The following is a 16,547-nucleotide window of genomic DNA, read 5'->3' as shown; positions in this document are numbered from 1 at the left end:
TCTAAGGCTAAACGCCTCTCTCTCAGAAGGGCGCAATGGACTCTTTTCTTGTCAAGTTTCAATTACATTGTCTCATTCTTACCCGGTACTAAGAATGTAAGGGCTGACGCCTTGTCACAACAATTTTCCTCCACTTCCAAGTTGGAGTCGGTTCCAGTTCCTATGATTCCTCCTGATTGTATTCTAGCTACAGTTCGCACCAGTCTTACTTCTCCTTTGGGTGACAAAATTCTTGCTGCTCAGGTCGATGCTCCTCCTGAGAAACCTTGTGACCACTGCTTTGTCCCAGAGTGTCTCCGTACTGCCGTGCTCCAGACTTACCATTCTCCCAAGGCAGCTGGCCACCCTGGTAAGAATCAACTCATCTGGGCCATTTCCCAACAATTCTGGTGGCCTAGTCTATGTGCTGATGTAACTGCCTTCGTAGCTGCCTGTTCCGTGTGTGCTCAGAGTAAAACTCCACGACACCTTCCAGTGGGCCTCCTACAACCCATATCCAATGGAGAGAGGCCCTGGACCCAACTGTCTATGGATTTCATTGTGGAGTTGCCCAACTCCCAAGGCAACACAGTTATCCTTATGGTGGTTGACCGGTTCTCAAAGATGTGTCATTGTATTCCACTTAAGGAGTTGCCCACTTCTAAGGAACTGGCTTCCATTTTTTCTCGGGAGATCTTTCGCTTACATGGGCTACCCAAGGTGATTGTCTCGACAAGGGGTAGTCAGTTTGTGTCCCGTTTCTGGTGAGCCTTTTGTGCACAGCTAGGAATTCAGCTTGCTTTCTCCTCTGCGTATCACCCGCAGTCTAATGGGGCTGCAGAACGAGCCAATCAGTCCTTGGAGCAATTCCTACATTGCTATATTTCTGACCATCACAACAGCTGGTCAGACCTATTACCATGGGCAGAGTTTGCTCACAACAATGCCTTGAATTCTGCTTTCTAATTGTCTCCGTTTGTGGCGAATTATGGTTTCCAACCTTCCATTTTGCATGGCTCGTTTGTTCCTGCACTAGAGGAGCATCTCCATGGTCTTCGTTCCACTTGGGCACAAGTCCAGGAGGCTTTGCGTCATGATAATGATAGGTACAGACTCCATGCTGACCGCAGACGCCTGCCTGCGCCTTCCTACCAGGTTGGGGACAGGGTCTGGCTGTCATCTCGCAACCTCCGACTTCATGTTCCCTCACTAAAGTTCGCACCTCAGTTTATTGGACCTTGCCGTATCCTTCGCAGGATTAACCCAGTGGCTTATGCGTTGGACCTTCCTCCTAGTATGCGCATCTCAAATGTGTTTCATGTCTCCTTATTGAAACCGTTGGTCTGCAACCGCTTTACCATCTCGGTGCCACGTCCTCACCCCATACAGGTTGAGAACCATGAGGAGTATGAGGTACAATCCATTGTTGACTCCCATAGGTTTTGTGGGCGCATACAGTACCTGGTGCATTGGAAGGGGTACAGTCCGGAGGAACGCTCCTGGGTCTCATCCTTGGACGTACATGCTCATGCCCCCCTCCGTGATTTCCATAGATGTTTTCCCCTCAAGCCCTGTGGTCCTCTGAGGGGGAGGGGTCGTTGAGGAGGGGGGTACTGTCAGGGCTGGCTCAGCCCTTCCCTCTCTGAGCTGGCCGCTCAGCTGTCAGCTAATTGCCAGCTCTCCTCTCTCTCCACAGTTAACCAGCTGTTGTGAATCTGCTCATCAGTCCCGCCTACTTAAAGATCTCCAGCTCACTTCATTCCTGCCTTCGCCTTAGTCACATCACAAGAAACCATCTCCTGCGTTCCTGTTTAAAGACTGGCTTTGCTGACATCTCTTCTGGCTCCTTATCCTGCTTGCTGTTCCTCTACTTGGATCCCTGACTTCTGGCCTGGCTGATTACCCGATCTGGTTACTGAACTCTGGCTTGGCTGATTACCCGATCTGGTTACTGAACTCTGGCTTAGCTGACTACGCGATCCGGTTACTGGACTCTGGCTATGCTTTGACTAAGCTTACTCTATTTACCTTTTTATTTTTATTAATAAACAAGTGTGATTTTACTGTACTTCTGTCTCTGTCTAGTTCATGGTTTTTGACTCGTCCCAAGAGATGGAGTATCTAGGGCTTATTTTCAACACAAGGAGAGGGTAGATCTCTCTACTATATCGCAAACTGGCCGAGTTAGTAGCCTGTGTGAACAGCGTGATGGAATCCTCAACGCTTTCATGGAGAGACTGTATGAAGCTCCTGGGAATGTTCACAACAGCAACTCCAGCTGTTCCCTAGGCAAGATTTCTTACAAGAGGATTCCAAACATCCTTTCTGAACCAGTGGGATGGCGTGTCACTCCACCAGAGAATCTTCCTACCAAGGCGGATCTGCTAGGGCTTGGCGTGGTGGATAGCGCCAGGGACTCTGGCATGCCTCTCAGCCCCGGAGATTGGATCCAGATAACCTCGGATGCCAGTCTGGGGCTCTCACTGCCTTGGCAGGCAGGTCCAAGGCAAATGGGGCAGGATGGAGACCAGACACTCCAACCTTTTGGAGTTACAGGCAGCATACCTAGCCCTACTGGTATTCGAGAACCTGATTCAGGGAGCTCGAGTCAAGCTTATGTTGGACAACCGGAAGGCGGTCGCGTACATAACCAAACAAGGAGGAACTAAGAGCTTGCCGCTGCTGCAGTTGGCAACCAAGATATTCATCTGGGCCAAAGCACATGTAGAAGCTTTGATGGCAGCCTATATTCCCGGCAATCAAAATTACATAGCAGACCATCTGAGTCGATATTTCCTCAACGAGTGGTCACTCAACAGGAACTATCTGTCATGGTTATGCAATAGAGTTTTCTTTGTCAGCTTACCTGTCTTCATGTGTTCATCTCTAAAGACCAGCTGCCTCTCACCTGACTGGTTTTATAACCTCTCCTCTAAGCATGGCCACACCCCAGGTCCTATCAGGGAACCCTATATTAACCTGTGCACTGCAAGCCAGCAGTGCTGATCAACCATTGTGTGTTAGCCTCCGTGTATACTTGCTGTGTTTCCTACGTCTGATTCCTGTTACCGACTTTGGCCTGTTCTCGACTCTCCCTGTCTGCTTGTTACCTTTGGCGTGTTATGTTTATCCTTGTCTGCTAGTCGCCCTGACCTTTGGCTTACCCCTTACTTCCCTGTCATTCCAGCCTGCTGCCTCCTTCCTCTTCTCCTGTAGTCTACGGTGAGTGTGAGCTGTGAGACCCTGGGGTCCGTGACCTGGAGCCAGACTGCAGCGCAGTCCATCCTCACCACTAGAGGCTCTGGTGAACACCCGCTGGCTCTTAGACTCCGCGCCCTGGGGAATTTATCGCTCTAGCTCCCACTGGGATCCATGTTAGTTATCCTGTAGACCTGCTTCCTGAACCTTCCAGGATTCAATCCGCAGCAGTCAGTCCTAGGGTCCACTACCTTAGCGGTGCACTTCCGACTCCTATAGAGTGCATCTGTCACCTGGTCCCAGGTGACCTGTCACTATCTGAGAATAATCTTTGGCAGGTGGGGTACACCCTTGGTGGACCTGATGGCAAACCCACGGAATGCGCAGGTGCTTCGGTTCATGTCAAGATTCCACTGCAATGAAGCACTAGCTCAAAACTCCTTCTCAGTTCCTTGGGAATTTCCCCTAGTCTACCTCTTCCCACGGGTGCCTCCAATCCTGAAAAAACCCTACTAAAAATTGCGATTGTAATCCTACCCTTCTGGCATCGAAGGCCATGGTTCCCACTGCTCCTGCAGATGGCGTCAGTCCCCCCAGTGTGGCTGCCGCTGAAGAGGGACCTACTACAGCAGGCCCTTTGGAATCACCCCAGCCCAGGCAGATTGCAACTGACAGCATGGCTGTTAAATTAGCCAGACTGCAGTCTCAAGGCATTTCAGAGGAGGTAATCTCGACGCTATTGAAGTCGAGAAGGGCCATAACCAATGCCACATACACCAGGATTTGGAAGAAGTTTACAGCATTCGCTTCACAACAGAAATTCTCCCCATTGATTGCAAACATTGCGCAGGTGCTAGAGTTTTTACAGTCAGCACTAAGGATGGGATTAGCATATAACATTATAAAAGTACAGGTGTCAGCCTTGTCCTGCTTCACAGGCCGCAAGTGGGCAGATGAGCCGCTATTAAAGCAATTTCTTAGAGTGACCATAAGAATGAGACCACCAAGGAGCTGGCAGCTCTATCTTGCATCATTCTCCCAGACAAAGTAATCCTAAGGACCTCACTGGCCTTAACCCATAAGGTGGTTTCCAAGTTTCATGTAAATTGGGAGTTGGTCCTACCTATCTTCACACAACCGCTGAGACAAGCGGAGGAAGTAGATCTCAGACCGCTGGATATGGTCAACTTGTTCTCAACATACTTACACCGCTCTCTGCAGATGCGCAAAACTGATACTTTATTCGTCCTACCATCAGGACCTAGAAGAGGAGAAACGGCATCAGCTAGAATCATAGCTACCTGGATCACCAAGGTGATAAGCCTTAAGTATGAGAAACAGGGGCTGATGCCTCCACAAGTTATTAGAGCTCATTCAACAAGAGGGGTGGCAGCCTCATGGGCAGCTTCTGCTAAAATATCGGTTGAAGACATATGCAGGACAGCTAGTTGGAGCTCCTGCGAAACCTTCGCTAAACATTACAGTTTGGATGTCATGACGGCTAGTGCATCAAATTTTGGAAATGCAGTGGTGTCAGCACCCTTCCAAGCAAAATAAAATATTCACTAAAGCAGCATTACCAGTTGTTTTTTTTGAGTTTTGTTATCCCACCCTATATCAGCTAAATCAGATCCCATTGTGTGCTGACGTGAGGCTGGCCAGGAAAACGGAAAATTGTTACCAATACTTACCGTAATTTTACTTTCCTGACCCGTCCTCACATCAGCACAATCTTTTTCCCTCCCTACAAGCCTGTCATCACTAGTTAATTGAACAAGAGCGGGGGAGGAGAGGCTCTCTTTTATTAGCTAGGAGAAGGTGGTCCTGAGAGACTGGAGGGAGGGGTTAACCCATTGTGTGCTGACGTGAGGACAGACCAGGAAAGGAAAATTACGGTAAGTATTAGTAACATATTTCCATTGTTCGGTTTAAAGGGATGAGGTGGCAACCCTAGCTGAACTACTTACTTATCCTTCAACAGTCTGCCGTCCCTCGCAGGTGCCAGAATCTTCTGGGTGCCGACCTGTAGCTGTCTTCATTGACCATGGAGGGACCTGTTAGTATCCTCCTACCTGACATCCTTCGATCTAAAACCCAAATGAACCAGGTGAAAAATTGTTGACCGAACGGTGGCTGCGTCCAATCAGATCCAGCTGGTGTTTGGGTATTCTGACATTCATAGGTGCTGGCTGTCAGAATACAATAGCTTGCAGGAGAAAATCATCCATCTATGCTGTTTATTGTGGATGAAGGTATTGAGTGGGAGTAAGAGATAAGATAGCAGGATAGAAGGAGCAGCAAAAAAAAAAATTTCAGTTGAGTGAGATTGCAGGAAAAAAACCCGAAAAGCTGCTTATACTGAAGTCGATTTATATATAAGCACTTCCTGCTCTATAGAAAACGTGGATTTAAGTTTTGATCCTCTTAGTTACAAGGAGATTCAATCACCTGTGTAGCCATAGGGTAAGGCGGTTTCATTCTTAAGCTTTCAATGACTGGATTGAATGGATCTCCAAGGAAGAAGTATATGCCATCTGGTAACTCCTAAGCTAAGGATGTAATTTTTTTTTTTCCCAATGTCGCAATGGTTTTACTTCTCTGTCTATGGCTAGGTCATATGACTACTGTTTCTATCAAAGTAGAATTGAGGTTTTAAAAAGTAATTGACAGGTTTAATCCATTAGTCGCTAAAGATAATTAAATTAAAAGATAATATAAAAGGTTGGCACTAATTCAAGTGAATGTACATAAACATAACACAATTAATATAGAATCACATCATAATTGGGTGAATAAATAAAATAAAATTCAGAAAATCTTTAAAGAAACCTCCATACACCAAAGGAAAGAATTCTATTTAAAGAAATTGGTGTGATTGAAAGTGTCCTGAGTGATCTGTGCTCCTCCATCACTCGTGCTGGAGAATAACAAACTCACCAGATAACTGAAAAACGATGGCTAATACAAAATCAATTCCTTAAGAGATGGGTATACCAGGAGGGAAGGTCCTCATAACTTAACACCATCAGCTGGTTTATCCTTGGACTTGTGCAAAGACAGGAGCTCAAAAAAAAGCAAAGTTCTTCGCAATACAGCCTATAAAGATTGGAAGCCAAATTGCCAGGTAATGCTCTTACATTTGTAGGTGCTAATAACCTAGCACTAACATGTACAGCCAAACAGCAGGGATCCATGCCGTTCCTGAAGCTTTTGGGGTGCGTTCCAACACACCAGAGATAGGAACCAGGCGTACCAGAAGTGACTTCAGTGCGGGCGAGCGAGCAGCCTCAATGCATTTCGTGTTTCCACAGCATCAGGAAGGAGGCAAGCATCTAGATGAGGTGAAGGTCGACTTGCTGAAGTTCAAATCGAGCATCAGAATAGGGAAGAGGATTTAGGTGACTTTGAACGTGGCATGGTTGTTGGTGCCAGATGGGCTGGTCTGAGTATTTCAAAAACTGATGATCTACTGGGATTTTCACACACAACCATGTCTAGGGTTTACAGAGAATGGTCAGAAAAAGAGAAAATATGCAGTGAGTGGCAGTTGTGTGGACGAAAATGCCTTGTTGATGTCAGAGGAAAATTAGCAGACTGGTTCGATATGATAGAAAGGCAACAGTAGTTCAAATAACCACTCATTACAACCAAGGTATGCAGAATACCATCTCTGAACACACAACACATCGAGCCTTGAAGCAGATGGACTACAGCAGCAGAAGACCACACCGGGTGCCACTCCTGTCAGCTAAAAACAGGAAACTGAGGCTACAATTCACACAGTCTCACCAAAATTGGATAATAGAAGATTGGAAAAATGTTGCCTGGTCTGATAAGTCTCAATATCAGCTGCAACATTCAGATGGCAGGATTAGGTGTAAACCACAATAAGTGTAGCGCTATTGAAATATTAAAACGTCCAATGTAAAAAACATTAAACTAACAGTTCCAAATGTAAATGGTAAAAGTCATCCGTATGTATATTAATAGGGAATCTTCAGGAACTAAACACTTCAAGCAGAGATATGAGACATCTGAAGTGAAGACAGACACACCACCACCGAATATGAAGAGGCTTACCAGATTGGAAGGACCCAAAGGGGCATATGCCGAGTTGGGTCGGATAAGGCTTAGGTGGTGAGTGGCTGTAGGTGGCCCGGAGGGGCGATGTTTATGGAATGACCCACAAGTTGCTGTGTCCCTCAAAGCGATGCCAGAAACCCGGAGGGGCGAGGTGTATGGAACGAACCACACGTTGTTGTATCCCTCGGAGCGACCCTGCAGGACCCCACTGTCGCCACTCTTCTACAGCGCTGTTTTTAATTGATCTACATGTGAGTGTATATCTTTATTTTTAATAAATTCTACTTTTTTATACGGATTCACACTATGTGGCCATTCCTTCTTTTTTTCCACTTGTCATCACCATCATTTGGTTATTAACATCGCTCCGAGGGATACAACAACGTGTGGTTCGTTCCATACACCTCGCCCCTCCGGGTTTTTGGCATCGCTTTGAGGGACACAGCAACTTGTGGGTCATTCCATAAACATCGCCCCTCCGGGCCACCTACAGCCACTCACCACCTAAGCCTTATCCGACCCAACTCAGCGTATGCCCCTTTGGGTCCATCCAATCTGGTAAGCCTCATCATATTCGGTGGTGGTGTGTCTGTCTTCACTTCAGATGTCTCATATCTCTGCTTGAAGTGTTTAGTTCCTGAAGATTCCCTATTAATATACATACAGATGACTTTTTTTTACCATTTACATTTGGAACTGTTGGTTTAATGTTTTTTACATTGGACGTTTTAATATTTCAATAGCGCTACACTTATTGTGGTTTACTTTTTGGCATACATCTTGTTGGTCGTGTTAGCTGCTTGTTTTCTTTCCAGGGTAGCGCAGAATTAATTTGTATATATTTTCAGAATTAGGTGTAAATAACATGAAAGCATGTTTCCATCCTGCCTTGTATCAACGGTTCAGGCTTGTGGTGGTGGTGTAATGGTGTGGGGGATATTTTCTTAGCACACTTTGGGCCCCTTAGTGCCAATTGAGCATTGTTTAAAGCCATGGCCTACCTGAGTATTGTTGCTGACCATGCCCATCCCTTTATGACTACAATGTACTCATCTTCTGATGGCTACTTCCAGCAGGATAGAGCACCATGTCACAAAGCTCAAATCATCTCACCACTGGTTTCTTGTACAAATGAGGTCACTGTACTCCAATGGCCTCCACAGTCTCCAGATCTCAATCCAATAGATCACCTTTGGGATGTGGTGGAATGGGAGATTCGCATCATGGATGTGCAACTGACAAATTTGCAGCAACTGTGTGATGCTATCATGTCAATACGGACCAAAATCTCTGAGGAATGTTTCCAACACCTTATTGAATCTATGCCACGAAGAATGAAGGCAGTTCTGAAGGCAAAAGTCCAACCCGGTACTAGCAAGGTGTACCTAATAAAGGGGCATTTGAGTATATATATATATATCAATCAATGGGTGGGTTACCTTCTTTTCTTTCTATTCTGTGATATCAAAGCACCGTCAGGGTGGACTCCCAATCCTCCACCAACAATCAAATTAGAAGAAAAGACGGGACCAATGCTTCAATGCAATATCTTCTTTACTTCAAGATTTTTTCAAATATACAGAAAGTGCAGACGTGCAAGCCACTGTACAGAATCGAGCATCACTGCTCTTCATCAAGCTTCTCTGGCTATGTGTGATACCCCGATAAAAGATCATGCATTTATCCTAGACCCAAAGTGTACCACACAGGTGTAAAACCCAATTATCTTAATTAGTTACAATTAATGAAGCTAAGATAAACCCTGTCTTAATGACGAACCCTATATTACGTGAATAAATAGAAACAATTAAATATATACATAATTACTATATACATGTAGAAAGCATATTCCTGCTTAAAGCGGAGTTCCACACAAAAATGGAACTTCCGCTTTTCGGAACCCTCCCCCTCTCCGGTGTCACATTTGGCACCTTTCAGGGGGGAGGGGGGTGCAGATACCTGTCTAAGACAGGTATTTGCACCCACTTCCGGCATAGACTCCCATGGGAGTCTACGCCTCTTCCTGTCCCCACCGCGCTCCCAGGAAAGAGCGGGGACCATTTGGGACGCGCAGCGCGACTCGCGCATGCGCAGTAGGGAACCGGGAAGTGAAGCCGCAACGCTTCACTTCCTGATTCCCTCACCTAGGATGGCGGCGGCAGCTGCCGAGAACCGAGCGGGTTCTCGGCGTCCCCTGCCGACATCGCTGGACTCTGGGACAGGTAAGTGGCCATGTATTAAAAGTCAGCAGCTGCAGTATTTGTAGCTGCTGGCTTTTAATATTTATTTTTTTTTTGGCGGTGTGGGTGAACCCCCGCTTTAAACTTGAAATAATGTCAAACATTTATATCCATATATCACAACCCTACTTAAATATTTCAAAAGGGTTACTCTCAAATGTAATTCCCTTATTTTCAGTCTGACAATTCTTTGTTTCAATTTCATTCCAATGTGTATAAACAGAATATGAGCCTTCAAATCGACGGAATGTACCCATTAAATCTAGGGAGACAAAAAAGAAACATATACATATATATATATATATATATATATATATATATATATATATATATATATATATATATATATATATATACATATATATACATATTTTATCAACATATACATGTATATATTTATTTGAATCAACCTGTCCATGTACATTTACAAAAATAGGTATAGGTCATAGTCTCTATTCATCCCCTTGGGGTGAAGAGACTGTAACCTATTAATCCACCATACTTCCCATTTTTTTAGTTTTAAAATTCTGTCACCCCCTCTTTTATCGCAGAGAACTTCCTCTAAAACAATGAAACGTAATTCTGACTCCTTATGTCCTTTCTCCAAAAAGTGTCTTGATACCGGTAAGCCGGGTTGTGAATATCTGATCGTGCTGCGATGTTGGGCTATTCAGTCTTTTATTTTTTGGGTGGTCTCGCCAACATAAATAAGGTTGCAAGGACATATGAGGATATATACTATGTACGACGATTGACAAGTATGAAAACCATTGATTATCGACTCCCTACTAGTAGGATGAAGATAATGATCACCCCCAGGGCCGGATTAAGAGCATCATGTGCTTGGTGCTGAGAATTTTGGTGCACCTTTTACTGGGCACCCTTCTGTGTTTCGAAGAGCCTGTGTTGGCATGCGCCCAAACTCCAAAGGGCACATGCCAACTAGGGAAGCCTGGCATTTGACTTGCCAGGTTGCCGTAAGGGCCGTGCATTGGCGTGCACTCTGAGCTTAAAGAGTGCAGCTGAGCAGGCCTAACACTATGAAAGCTCCAGAATTCTGCAAGAGCCCTGCATTGGCGTGCCCCAGGCTTCCGTTAGGACTGCTCATGTGGCGCCCATTATCAATCCCACCACCCTGCCCAGGCAGTGCATGCGGAATGCAGGGCCCGTCAGGGGAGAACTCTGTTGGCCCATTGCTTTTCATGAGCAGTGTGTTCTTTTTGGGTGGCTAGGCCTATATTAAGGTAGGGGCCTGAAGCTGCAGCTCCAGTAGCCCCTACATTAATCCAGCCCTGTCCCCAAGCAAGATTTAGTACTTGTTGGAGAAATCCTTGTTGGCAAGTACAGAGGTAAGACATTTCTTGTAGTTGGTGACCAGGTTTGCACACATCTCAGGAGGGATTTTGGTCCATTCTTCTTTACAGATCTTCTCTAAATCCTTAAAGGGTAAGTTCACCTTTACAGAAAAATCTGTAAGGTGAACTTACACAGGACACCGTCTCCCGTAAGGGGAGAACTCTGTTGGCCCATTGCTTTTCATAAGCAGTGTGTTCTTTTTGGGTGGCTGGGCCTATGTTAAGGTAGGGGCCTGGAGCTGCAGCTCCAATAGCCCCTACGTTAATCCAGCCCTGATCACCCCTCAATAAGAGATCACATTGAATGCAGTTTAAACACGGAAAACATCCCTTCCTTTTACCGAGAAATGTCAATTTTGTTTCCTGGGTATTGGCCCTAAATTCAGATCGTACCAAAGTGTCCCTTAATGTCTTATTCTGCCGATAGGCTTTTATGGGGATCTGTTGGAATCCATCTATTTAAGAATAGGATCCCTTCAAAAGTGGTCAGTATTTTTTCACGATGTTAAAGATTTTTTCACTATAACTGTGAAACTGGAATACAAACGGTATCTTCGGTCTCATTTGTCTGTTTCTTAGAATCACAACTTACATCTGCTTGCTGAATTTTGTTAAATTCCTGCTGTATAAGTCTCTCTGGGTATCCTTGCTCCCTAAACCTCTGACACATCTCTCTTACTCTAATATTCCTAATAGTGTCATCACTGACGATACGTACAACCCTCAGCAGTTGACTCCTCATGATAGATTTAAAAACATGAGGAGGATGATGACTGTCAAATAATAGAAGTTGGTTCCTGTCAGTGGGTTTAGTGTAACGATCACTCTCAATCTGGCCATGATTAATGTAGATCCTTGTGTCCAGAAAAGGAACAGAATCACCACCAATATGCATTTTAAATTGGATGTCTGGGGAAATTCCATTCAGAACCTCATCAAACATTTTCAAGGATTCAATGATTCAATATATATATATATATATATATATATATATATATATATATATATATATACAGGGCCGTCTTTAAGGCAGGGCAAAAGGGTCAGGTGCCCTGGGCCCTGTCATTGTTGTAGGGCCCAAAGCAGCTGCCTCATACTTGCCAACTATCCCAGTTTAAATTCCCTTTGAAGTTTTAGTCCTGTGCTGAGTCCCAATATCTCAGTGTGAAGTGCTAGTACTAATGCTGTCAAGCTCTGTCTTATTGTTGTGTACAGCTGACTCACCTGCAGACCCTGTGTTTACATGTAAATAACCGACATTCATATGGAAATAGAGGCGGCATTCATAAGTAAATAGCTGCGATCGGTGGCATTGATATGTAAATAAAGGCGGCATTCATATGTATATCATGCTCACCCTGAAGTGAGGATATGATGTGCTGTAACCTCTAGCAACCAATCAGTGAGCAGTATTACTGTACAGTAATCTCTAGCAACCAATTTACAAGCAGAAATCATTTTCTGTAACCTCTAGCAACTAATCAGTGAGCCGTAATGTGTGCTGTAACCTCTAGCACCAGTCAGTAAGCAGTAATGATATGCTGTTACCACTGGCAACCAGTCACAATTGCTGCCTGATCTGATACAGTAAACTAAGTCTAGCTGCTATTTATTGTATGTCTCAGAGCAAGTGGAGAGTGAAATTGCATGGGGGGGCCCCAAGAAAATTTTTGCCCAAGGTCCAATCAATATTAAAGACGGCTCTGTGTGTGTATGTATATATATATATATATATATATATATATATATATATATATATATATATATATATATATATTTATTTATTTATATATACAGTATCTTACAAAAGTGAGTACACCCCTCACATTTTTGTAAATATTTTATTATATATTTTCATGTGACAACACTGAAGAAATGACACTTTGCTACAATGTAAAGTAATGAGTGTACAGCTTGTATAACAGTGTAAATTTGCTGTCCCCTCAAAGTAACTCAACATACAGCCATTAATGTCTAAACCACTGGCAACAAAAGTGAGTACACCCCTAAATGAAAATGTCCAAATTGGGCCCAAAGTGTCAATATTTTGTGTGGCCACCATTATTTTCCAGCACTGCCTTAACCCTCTTGGGCATGGAGTTCACCAGAGCTTCACAGGTTGCCATTCCTCCATGACGACATCACGTAGCTGGTGGATGTTAGAGACCTTGCGCTCCTCCACCTTCAGTTTGAGGATGCCACACAGATGCTTAATAGGGTTTAGGTCTGGAGACATGCTTGGCCAGTCCATCATCTTTACCGTCAACTTCTTTAGCAAGGCAGTGGTCATCTTGGAGGTGTCTTTGGGGTCGTTATGTTGGAATACTGCCCTGCGGTCCAGTCTCCGAAGGGAGGGGATCGTGCTCTGCTTCAGTATGTCACAGTACATGTTGGCATTCATGGATCCCTCAATGAACTGTAGCTCCCCAGTGCTGGCAGCACTCATGCAACTAAGGAGTGTTATACGACACCAATCAAAGTAATAGGAAAATAAAGTTGCGCTAATAAAAGGTGTGGTGAAAACTGCAAAGTTAGGTGCCACAAATAGTAATGATAATAATGAACAACAAGGTAATATTGAATGCAAAAATAAAAACAATTGAAATCAAACAAAAGTGCAGACATAAAAAAGTACTGTAGAGAAATTGTCCATACAATAAATGCACAGAAGGGTGAAGTTGAATGTATAATGATTAATACATAGGAAAGTCCATATAGTGAAAAACAAATCCCAGAGTGATGGGTGATGTGGATTCTCATTAAAGTGACAAGTGCATTGATGGGACCTCCACCTTAGGAAAACACTGCCGCTTACCAGAAAGCGATGGTCCCTTTTTTACAGGGGACCACGCTGAGCAGATGGCTGTAACCCCAGCCCGGGATCTCACAGGCAGGCACTAGATACCACAGCGTCCGTGGGGATCCTCACCATGAATCACAGCAGAGTGATGTGTTTACATAAAAGTCAAATGAACACTTACAGATCGGCAAAATAATAACAGCAAACAAATTGGGAAAGCCGGCCGGCTTCAGATCAGACCGTAGCTTCCGGGACTGGACGTGCAGCAGTGACGTCAGGACGTGGCTCCTCCTTCCTACGTCATTTCGTCACTAGCGGACGTGGTCACGGGATACGGGCGGCGTCCTGACGCACCGCTTATATACAGAAAAACCCCGCCTCACTCAGACGAGACACACTGGGTGCCATCCCACTTAAGGGAAAGACTGAGGGCAACTGGATAATTACACCTCGTAGCCCATATTATACAAGCATAAGTGGAAATTAAATAAAAATTAAAAATTATCATATAGGAGGCCACAAACACATCTACATTGAATGGGTGTCTGGAAAGCATCAAATGTATAACTTATAAAGAATATTGGAAGATGCTGAATAAAAAGCAAAAATAAAAAGACACCGCTATCAATGCAGATGCATTATAAATAGCGGTCCCTGAAGGTCTAAATGAAATTAAAATGACTCAGACAGTCAAACCAAATCATTAATTATATAATTAAATAAATACATCATAAGGACTCAATTAACTAACATAATGTATAACAATGAAGTGTCTATAAGATGTAAAAAAATAAAAATTGGAGATTACAGTATCTCCCCGAAATGGAAGAGCGCCCCATACAAAGTGAGATGGAATTGTATGGCAATAACACTATCAGATGATAAATCATAACATAGCAATCAAAATCAAAAACAGTAGATAATTAGAGTGGATAATCGAGGACATCATGAGGCCCACAAGAAGTAAGCAAAAAGCACAGATCAGATAACAGGCATAATAAAATCAGACTAAATCATGAAATAAACTGGAATACCTAGGAATTATCGATAAAGGAATTGACATCTACATCAATGTTGAGGCCAAAAGGGGTATAAGTTTTTAACTTGTGAACCCAAGCCATCTCCAATCGTGAGATGCTTCTGACAAGAACACTGCCCCTCCAATGGGGCCTGAATTTGTCAATTCCCAAAAAGATGGTGCCTGAGGGATCTCTTCCGTGGGAGGTGAGGTAATGTTTTGATACAGAGTGCTTGGTGAATCCCCTCCTTATGTTGTTAATATGCTAATTTAATCGCACCTGCAGGGGTCTCTTAGTCCGGCCCACATACTGCAGGCCACATGGGCACCGCAGCATGTAGACGACCCCAGAAGTGGAGCAGGTGATAAAAGGCTCAATGGTAAAGGATTTCAAGGTGCAAGTAGAGGTGAAGTTCACAGACCTTCTGTTCCTGCACCCATTGATAGAACAGACCTGACATCTCCTACATTGGTAGTACCCGGTTAGTTCAGAAAAAAAACTAGACCTGGGGGTAGGAGGGTCAAGTGTGTTGGGTGCCACTTTATCTTTGAGTGACGGTGCACCCCTGAAAACCACCTGAGGTTTGTCTGGTAAGATGGATGTCAGCACCCTATCGTTTTTTAGAATATACCAGTACTTATTGATGATATGTTTAACCCTAGAGTGCTGGCAGGAGAAGTCAGTAATGAAGGGACAGCGATAAGGAACATCAACTGGACCCTCAGCTCGCACAGTAAGTAGGTCTTTACGATCCACTTTAACCACTTGGTCCAAAGTACTAGCCACAAAATCCGGAGAATAACCCTTGGCCAAAAACCTCTGGGTTAAGATTTGTGCCTGAGTTTGGAAAGTGGCAGCATCGGTACAATTGCGTTTTAGTCTGAGAAACTGGCTTTTGGGCACAGATCTGAGCCACGAAGCGTGGTGACAACTATCTTTGAGAATAAAAGAATTCCTATCCATCGGTTTAAAGTATGTGGAGGTAACGAACTCATTATTACGTATGGAGATAGTAAGGTCCAAAAAGTGAATCTGCTCTGAGCTGGCCTCATAATTGAGCTGGATACCTCTATTATTATTATTAAGGAAACGCATGAATTCAGATAAGTCAGAGTCAGTGCCATCCCACAGGAGGAGGATGTCGTCTATGTAGCAAACCCACAAGGCCGCCTTTATTCCTTTATCGATAATTCCTAGGTATTCCAGTTTATTTCATGATTTATTCTGATTTTATTATTATGCCTGTTATCTGATCTGTGCTTTTTGCTTACTTCTTGTGGGCCTCATGATGTCCTCGATTATCCACTCTAATTATCTACTGTTTTTGATTTTGATTGCTATGTTATGATTTATCATCTGATAGTGTTATTGCCATCCGATTCCATCTCACTTTGTAGGGGGCGCTCTTCCATTTCAGAGAGATACTGTAATGTCCAATTTTTAATTTTTAATTTTTTTACATCTTATAGACACTTCATTATTATACATTATGTTAGTTATTGAGTCCTTATGATGTATTTATTTAATTATATCATTAATGATTTGGTTTGACTGACTGAGTCATTTTAATTGCATTTAGACCTTCAGGGACCGCTATTTATAATGTATCTGCATTGATAGCGGTGTCTTTTTATTTTTGCTTTTTTTGCATCTTCCCATATTCTTTATAAGTTATACATTTGATGCTTTCCAGACACCCATTTAATGTAGATGTGTTTGTGGCCTCCTATATGATAATTTTTAATTTAAATTTTTATTTAATTTCCACTTATGCTTGTATAATATGGGCTACGAGGTGTAATTATCCAGTTGCCCTCAGTCTTTCCCTTAAGTGGGATGGCGCCCAGTGTGTCTCGTCTGAGTGAGGCGGGGT

General features: G+C 43.7%; 1 protein-coding gene across 4 annotated transcripts in view; it reads left to right on the top strand.

Annotated features, from left to right (window-relative positions):
* Positions 1-16,547, top strand: part of LOC141133303 (beta-1,3-galactosyltransferase 2-like) — a 480,268-nt gene that overhangs the window by 55,982 nt on the left and 407,739 nt on the right. For 2 of the 4 annotated variants that reach the window (XM_073622586.1, XM_073622585.1), the window contains exon 2: positions 15,337-15,407. The exons of the other annotated variants lie outside the window; for them this stretch is intronic. In XM_073622586.1, the coding sequence (XP_073478687.1) occupies positions 15,337-15,407 (71 nt within the window). The remainder of the gene's footprint in view (positions 1-15,336; positions 15,408-16,547) is intronic. 4 annotated transcript variants of the gene reach the window in all.

Source organism: Aquarana catesbeiana, linkage group LG03, assembly GCF_042186555.1.
Source record: "Aquarana catesbeiana isolate 2022-GZ linkage group LG03, ASM4218655v1, whole genome shotgun sequence".
NCBI classification, from domain to species: Eukaryota; Metazoa; Chordata; class Amphibia; order Anura; family Ranidae; genus Aquarana; species Aquarana catesbeiana.
Note: the sequence above shows the minus strand (reverse complement) of the source record. Positions and strands in the feature narration are given on the sequence as shown.